Source organism: the organism of the source record quoted next, unplaced genomic scaffold (assembly GCF_019419815.1).
Source record: "Pyrus x bretschneideri cultivar Hongxiangsu unplaced genomic scaffold, Pyrus_bretschneideri_v1 Contig8, whole genome shotgun sequence".
NCBI lineage: Eukaryota > Viridiplantae > Streptophyta > Magnoliopsida > Rosales > Rosaceae > Pyrus > Pyrus x bretschneideri.
The window spans coordinates 5,228,361-5,236,699 of record NW_025999820.1 but is presented as its reverse complement, the minus strand read 5'-3'; the positions used below and the strand labels follow the sequence as shown (position 1 = coordinate 5,236,699).

The following is an 8,339-nucleotide window of genomic DNA, read 5'->3' as shown; positions in this document are numbered from 1 at the left end:
AAAGTGGTCCCAGCCGGGCTAGGATGTGACACTTAAGGCGTGACCTTCAACAATTGAAACTAGGACTTAGTTATGCATGCCGAGCATGTAATGCACATTATACGTAGAAAAAAATTGAATTTAACTTAGCTGACGTTAGTCTGGCGTCATCTCCCTACATAAAGGCATGGGCAAGATCTGCTTGGGCTGCTGGTCGAGCTGAAGCTCCGCTCGATCACTAGTTGCCCATCATATTTTACATGGGTGGAGAAGGTTTTTGATATTTTTAAGGTGTTTTGGTGCCCTACCTTGACAACCAATGGATGGGTGGGAGTGCTCTATAACGTGAAAGTCTGAACAATGGATTGGACCTGAGCCCATATTTGTTGGGTAGGATCAAATGGCCATCTAGCTTGGGCCTTTTTACCATAATTGAAAGAATGACGGTTCATTTACATTTTCTGGGCGTAATCCCACACGTCTTAAAGTTTGATCACAAGACCAACCCAGAGATCTGAACACGATTTTCTCTTCTATGAACATGTCCTCATGTGTATACGGCAACGATATCAGGGGAGGTGAAAATTAAATTCGGGACTTCTAGTGTGAAAGTGAATGCAATTAATTAGCTATAAGTTTTTTGTGCGAACATACTTTTTTATTTTTTGGAAAGGAATTGTTAGCACTTCAAAAATCTCATTCTACACTCTAAACTTTCTATATTTGGAAAAAAAATACACTTGTGAGGAGTGTAGAATGAGATTTTTGGAGTGCCAATAACACTTCCCTTTTGGAACTGTAACATATAGAAAATGGAAGGTCATTTATTATCTGATAGAGGAGAGGGTCTTGAGTGCGGCAAACATAGTAGTAGGGGTGGTGTTAGAGACGGGTGAGGTCATTATGTGGGAGAATGGTGAGTCTCAAATCAACGGTGGTGGGCCATGGGTGGTTTTTTGTGTCTAGAGTCTGCACGGACACATAATCCAGGTGTCGGATCTTAAAATTTCTCTTGATAGAGGGATACAGCTGCCTCAATTAAGTTTCCCCTACCGGTTACTGTAAAAGCTGTGTAAACGTTCAAGAAAACTTCTTCTGCCCCCCACACCACTTATAGAACGTCTAGTGCAATGCGCATCCTCAATGTTCCAATCAGTTTCAGATTGAAATTCTGATAACATTGATCCAGAATATTAAACAAGGCAAAAAGTATTAAAAACCCAGAAATCGAATTAAAAAATTGCATATGCATCTCATTCTTTAGCTGACATACACAATGCGCCTGTCTGGTTAAAACAACAAAAAAGAAAGTATAGACACATCAACGGAGTGTTGATGATCACATGAAAGGAAGGATCAAAACACAAAGCCAGCATGGCAGCCAAAAATTTTTAAAGCAAGTGTCTATTGGTCGAGTAGTTCACTTTTTGAACACATGGCAAGCATCTGTTGGATGAGTGGTGCCACAAAGATCATATCTTGGTTGCACAAGATAATTTCTCTGGCTTTGGGGGTAAGAATATCTGGAGTTGGTATTTACACCTGTTTCAAACAGTTAGCGGAGGACTACCCTTAATAGCCCAAACGGAGAAATTCTTCATAAGGTGTTCCCAGAAGCGTCTTCTGCACATCCTCCCAGTTCTTGATATGGTCAGACAATGATCCGTTATGTATCTTTACCTGACGGCTGGTCAATTTCATTCGTGGCAGGCCGAGAAACTCTTGAACAACCTTAAGTTTCTGAATATGATGAAACAAGGACCACGTTAGATGCATGATTCCGGAAATATATCACGTGAAAATATTAACAGAATTAGCATAAAGCCGTACCATAGTTGTCTCCAAGTGAATACCATGGGAAACATATACAGTAAAAACTTTTACAAGAATGTACACAATAAAAGATTTTACGAAATTTTAACGTAGATCCTTACACTGCGATTAATATCTTCGTAGTATACAATCATGTGCCTGGTGCTATTAAAGTACTCCAAAGCTTTTGCAGTTGCCATCTCCATTTCCTTAAGATCAGTAATCAAGTTTGTACAATTGATAGTAGGCTTGTACTTTGCTAGTGTATCAGCCTGTATATAAGAAGCCACCGCTAAAATACAAGACTACAAATATGTGTTTGGGGTGGGGAGGGAGGGGGAGGGGGAGGGAGAGAGAGAGAGACCTCTTGTTCTGAATGTACGTGTGACTTGTGGGTTCCATTCAATAGCTTAGCATATCGATCATAGGAATTAGCAAGAACCGAAACCAATCTGCGCAACAAATTTCTTCGAAAGAGAAATATTGCAGAGACCCCCCTACGATTGAAGTATTGTACAATTTCACTGTGGTGCTCCATTAAACCCTGCAAACACATATACGTTAGTTCCTTCATTGTGTCCACGAGGTTTTTCGATAAAAAGAGGACTATCCAATTATCCATAGTTTCAAAATATTACAAAACTGACAGACGTGTTCTTTTTGGTGTACCATCTCTTGCACTGTCCCCACACCAAACGGAAGAGATTGAAATATATATTCCATATTGTCTCATAAAACTTGGAATGTCACAAACACAGACACCAATTATACAATGGCGTACCTATGATAAATGGAATGTTCTGATCATACAACAGATTCTATACATGCTATCAAACTTTTTTAAAACTTCAGTCAAGGAAAAACAAACTTTTTAAAAACTATTACATAGTTCATATTGTTGCACAAAGGCCCTCTATGGATTTTGTCATCAATGGACCATGATGCAAGCAATCAACCAACCACAAAGTAGATAACCAAACAAATAAGCAAAAGCAAACACAAAACAAACAACGCAATAATTTATAGTTGTTCAGTAATGTGTCTATGTCCACTCTAGTGACCCTCATAAATTCCATTAGTAATCAGTTAACACCTTTGGTTTACAAGAAAACCTCCTTTTCCGAAATTTTCAAGTCTTAATCCCTCTCACACACTTGTTTCTAGCACTCAAGGTTCCCTGGTAATTCTTGTTATGTTCAATAACCCCTATAGTCCTATCTATAAAGTGTAGGCTTTAGGGCTTTATGTTACAATAGGAATTGAAATAGGTAAGAAACCCGGGAACAAAATTCGCTTTTGCAAAAGCTCAACCAGTCGCACCACCAAACTTGAACTGATGGATCTACTGACCGGTCGCCTACCGCTGAATCCAACCTGCTCGACTCTGTTCTATTCGACCACTCACCCGAGACTTGGTGACTGACAACCTCCTTCAATCCCAATAATAACTAGAGCAATCACTTTACCAAACCAGAGATACGACACTTGTGGTTTGGTTTTGAGTACAGGTAAGGGAACACAAAACCATCGTACACCAAACAACAAGAAGAAAGCCTTTTCCCACTAAGTGGGGACCAACAACAACAACAACAAAGCCCTTTACCATCATACACCAAGAACACAATATTCAGGGGTATACTCCACAAGCTTTACAATCTGTATGTAAACAGACTAACCCTGATCCCTCCAGCGCTAATCACAGAGCAATGTACAGCTGAAAAAAGAATTGCTTTAAACTTTGATGCAATTTTCAAGACAGTGTGAGTGGTTGCGACCTTTAATATTGATATAATCTTTTCAAATTCGATACGGTCTTTCCTTAGTTGAATTGGTTCTTTATATTGTACATGTACAAGGCCAAGATGAAGCAAGGAATAGTTTCTTCCTTGTGAATCAAGAGACAAACAACACAAAATATAAAATCAAGAGTTTGAGTAATACAATATGTTGGCCAAACTTAGATGAGTTAAGCATCCCTCCTAAGTCCTACCAACCCATATACATCATTGTTCATAATCACTAATTTATCACATCAAAAATGTCAAAGGGAAAAATGTAAACAATTAAACAGAATCTGTTAGGAAGTTGACACGTAAATGGACCATGGCATGTGAAAATGTTCTGATGTTTGGAGCAATGATAATCAAAATTTCCATTTTTTAGCGTTACAACCTCTTAGGTAGCAATATGGTTCACACTGCTTCACATTTGCTACTAGTTGTCACTAATAGCGTAAGCTTTCCGCTAATCACAGAGCAGAACATAATGGAATACGAATATCAGCATGAAGTAATAGGCATTACATACTTGATTAAGCATCCACTTGAAGCCAGTTGCAGCAGAGCACTCATTCTTTGAAGCACTACTGTACCAGTCCAAACTGTAAACTTTATCCAGAGTCTGCACAATTGAAGATATACTTTCCCTCCTATTCCTAACCGAGAATATCTCCCCATTAGAACTAACATTTTTATGACTATTTAACAAGCTTTCAAACCATCCACTCCCCGATCTCTGCATCGACAAGATTGCAAAGAACCTTACAGGATTGCATGCACATTCGGCCCTACAAATAGACCGCAACAGGGATTTAACAAAGGCTGAAGATACCCGAATTCAAATCTAAAGGGTAACAAATTTCAATTACCTGCTAAAAGTTTTGGGCATCGGGTAATGCCTATAAGAATTTTCTAGTAGTTTGTTATTGTGCAAAGGCCCTTCGATGTTTTTGATGCTTTGAAATCTAGTCATGGTTTGGATGCTTATCTGCTTTAGACATATTGAGCAGATATAAACGCCGAAGACAGTCGCAAACACTAGGACTGTCATCCTCCATAACAAAGGAGATTTCTTGGGAGGCTTTATGATCAAACTTTCCTGTGAACCAAAAGTGTGAGGAGTTAAATGCAAATTTTGACTAATGGGTATGCACAAATACAATGTGTGCTCTCTAAATAACACTAACAAAACAATAATCAAGTATAAAATCCATAGAACCACTAAATCTACTTCTAAGCCCCAAAAAATTATAAAAAGTAAAAATTAGTTAGAAGAATACAAAATGCAAGTGGGTTAATTAACGGTAACATTAACAGCCTGTTAAACTTGATTACATATAAGTTTTTAAGGTTTTAAAACCCAGATCGAAGTTGCAGAGATTCTACTTCAAATCCACCACAAAACTGAAACAAGTCTCAAAGATAGCACCTTTTATACCCAAAAAAAAAACACTGAAAAAACAAAGAAACAAGATGCCAACGTATGCTGACCAACAGAACACATTTCATCTCCATATTTTCCATGGAATACAAGTTAAAAACAAAAAGGGGAAATTTGTACAAGTAAAAACAGCATTTTGAGCAAAACCCACAACTCCATTCCTACAAAAATTGAACTTGAAAAGTAAAATATGCAAAATATGGAAAAGGAAGCACCTTGGTGAGGAAGCAGATGTCTTCAGCCATTGCTTTAACCCCAGAGAGAGAGAAAGAGAGAGAGCAAGAACCAGCAAGCAGAGCTCAGAGACTACTACTAGACATCCTCAGCTAGTTCCTCGGAGAGAGAGAGAGAGAGAGGAGCTGCTAGAGAGAAAAGGAAACCAGAGAGAAGGGTATGGGTTTTGGACCTTTTTTGGCGCATGGAAAACAGAGCCCTGAAAATTGAAAGGGTTTTTGGAACCAGTGGGAAAGACACACAACCACAAACAATACCCAACCCTTGAGACGCTTGTTGTTGGTCTCTCTGTGATTCTTTTATTAGTATTGGTAATAGATATTTGATTTTTTGTTTTGTTTAATAAAAGTATTTTGGGCAACATTATAATCAAATTGTCGTACTACACCCAAATGCCGTAATCTGGTGTTAGTTTAAAGGTCAAAGTTGAAAATCAACAACTAAAACACAAAGACTTGGCCGTTCAAGGGGATATGGTGTTTCCCGACCAAACAAATAAAATAAAATAAAAAGGAAGGGGAAAAATAGCAGGGCAGTGGGCACCAAGGCTGCAATCCTCTGAAGACTTCTGACTTTTGTTTGAATAGATAGAATCCATTAATTACTTGAAAAATATTACATATAAATTCGAACAAGTTTTTTTCTATAATTTATTTTCGATCATTGTTGGCTCCTTAGGTATATGGAGTTATTCTTCTTTCAATAACGATGAATATCATTTTAACGTCTAAATGATACAAGAGGAATTGTTCATTTTCTTTATTATTATCTAAAAATCATTTTTCAAAAAGATTCCTTAGATTTAGAGACTGTTTAATCATTCATATAAATTAAATATGTTAACGGCTCATCAGGCCATCGTACCCATCAACTTGTTTAACACGTATGGATTATTAAATGACTTAAAATTGAATAAATTTTTCTAAGGTAACCCTTAGATAATGATAAAGAGAATGAATAATACCAAGTCGGGCTCTTCCCGTATCCGTAAAAATATAACTTGCAGAGCTCAATCTTCATCATGTAAAACCTATGTATTTCATTTAGATTGGGAAAATCGTATGGATAGTTTCGATTAAGATGTTTGTGTAGTGAAATCATGCAACGTCGTCATTAAAGGCGGAAATGAGCCAATGCCACAAATGTATGCTATCGTAATGGAGTAAGTTACAACTAAGTATCAAACTCATCATAAATAATCGCTATCAAGGTCAGTAGAAACTATGGTCTCCTATAACTAACTAGAAACATCTAGACCAAAGGTTAGTTTGGCCTAAACTATTTTTCGACATGAACCATTTTCTTGGATAAAGTGGATGTGTGAGGGGTGTGGAATTTATTTAAGTAAACATGAACAAGATGCCAATTCCTATATTATTATTATTATTATTATTATTATTATTATTATTATTATTATTATTATTATTATTATTATAGTCTTTAATGAGATTTATATTAAACATAATGATTATAATACTTTTGTTTGGTAACATATTAGATTAGACTCCTATTGAATTAAAATGCAGCTCCTCAACCATGGTTTATTGGTGATGTTGTAGCAAATACAAAATAAGGATTGCCCAAAATTAGGATACGAACCCTATAAATTGCAAAAAAATTATACTTGTTGAATTCATCCAGTCAGTTGGAAGGAAATAATAAAGGGTCTTGTAATTTTGTAAACCTACTTGACATATCTCTTTCTAAACAAGGTGGCTTGAAAACCTACCTTCAACAACTTAGGTTAAGACCTTAATTATATGATCCCGTGGTTCAGGAAAGCAAAAAGAAGATGAAGAAGGAAAGTAATCATACTATGCCAAATGAGATAGATATGGAGTGATTATGATTGTGATTGTTATTGACCCTCAAAACTGTTTATTTTTTATTTCTTCTTGTTTTTCGTTTATGATTTGAAGTTCTGCTAATTGGGTGCAAATTACTGTGAAGTTGTGAACTGTAAATTTGTAATTGTGATGTATGATGTTGATTTTTCACTCACTCACCAACAGAACAATCTAGAGGAAAAGATGTCTAGCTACCAAACTGCTTTTATAGCATTCTAAAGTTTTGCTTCTTAGTGTCATTTAATACTACGGTCTATTGGTATTAATTACAAAGGTGAATTTGAATCGTATTATTACTAACTCATTGTAAGACTTAGCCCACTCTTCTACATCCTTAGTGTAGATAATATGGTTTGTTCAAAAAAAATTTCTAACCTTGGTTATTTATAATTAAATTTTGATGATAAATTTCATCCTTCAAAAATAGTTGACAAAAGTAGGGGGAGGGGACTTAAGACGAATGAGTATACCGCAATCATAACGTCTCGTGTTAATATTCCGATATGTATAAAATGTTTATATTTTAATATGGCATTTTTATTATTAACACGAGATATATCACAGTGCCAATGCATTCAAAATTTCGAATTAGCTAAATTATTCTCACGAGAGAAATGACTGACTTTTCTTTTCTTTTTTTTCGGTAAAGACTGACTTTTCTATATACTATAAAAAGCTAAAAAGTAATGCAAAGCACTTTTTCACATTGTCAAACTTGAAAATGATTAGTTACAGAAGTGTTCATTGCTTCCAATTTAAAAAGCTATAGTGGTTACGATTGAAACATGAATTTTGATTTTCTTATCAAGCAAGGTAGTTTATCTGTTTCAGTCATTTGCCAGGGCGAGTTTTATTTACGCATTTGCAGAAGTCTTTGTTTCAGCGTCATCACTTTAATGAACTTCAATACCCCACGTCGACTTTAGTTTTAAATATTCATACGTATAAATTAGTCTTTGGTTCATTGATAATTGTTTAGTTCAATATTTAGTTGTGATTTAACTCATTATATAGCGGAATAATTTTATTGTGGCCAAATTATTTTACCATATCATTGACTTTGGGGATATCCTATTATAAATTTTCGTTGAAAGTTAATCTAATTTTGATAATGTTTTGTAAGGTGCAGATTGTCCTGATCGTCTAGCCCTCTTTTCAATTCAGTGCATCTCAATTCCAAACTCTCATCTCTCTCTTCTTTAGTGTAAATTAGTGTAAATATTGCTTTGTATTAAAAAAAAGATTTGG

The 8,339-nt window shown here is 35.8% G+C and overlaps 1 protein-coding gene across 1 annotated transcript; it reads right to left on the bottom strand.

Moving 5' to 3' along the window:
- Positions 1-1,189: 1,189 nt before the first annotated feature.
- On the bottom strand, positions 1,190-5,547 carry LOC103956629 (nodulation protein H). The gene is made up of 6 exons (XM_009368657.3): positions 5,226-5,547; positions 4,439-4,668; positions 4,099-4,357; positions 2,156-2,335; positions 1,914-2,063; positions 1,190-1,719 (listed from the first exon to the last, which is right to left on the bottom strand). Exons 1-6 carry the CDS (start codon positions 5,253-5,255, stop codon positions 1,552-1,554), a joined length of 1,017 nt encoding a protein of 338 aa, XP_009366932.2. The 5' UTR covers positions 5,256-5,547; the 3' UTR covers positions 1,190-1,551.
- Positions 5,548-8,339: the final 2,792 nt, after the last annotated feature.

Bases quoted from the DNA above. Each gene is read 5' to 3' on its own strand.
- LOC103956629 (XM_009368657.3), bottom strand. From the start codon at position 5,255: ATGGCTGAAGACATCTGCTTCCTCACCAAG. The intron at 4,669-5,225 runs GTGCTTCCTTTT...TTTGGTTCACAG, and splicing joins ACATCTGCTTCCTCACCAAG to GAAAGTTTGATCATAAAGCC. The intron at 2,336-4,098 runs GTATGTAATGCC...ATGTGTTTGCAG, and splicing joins TCAAGTGGATGCTTAATCAA to GGTTTAATGGAGCACCACAG.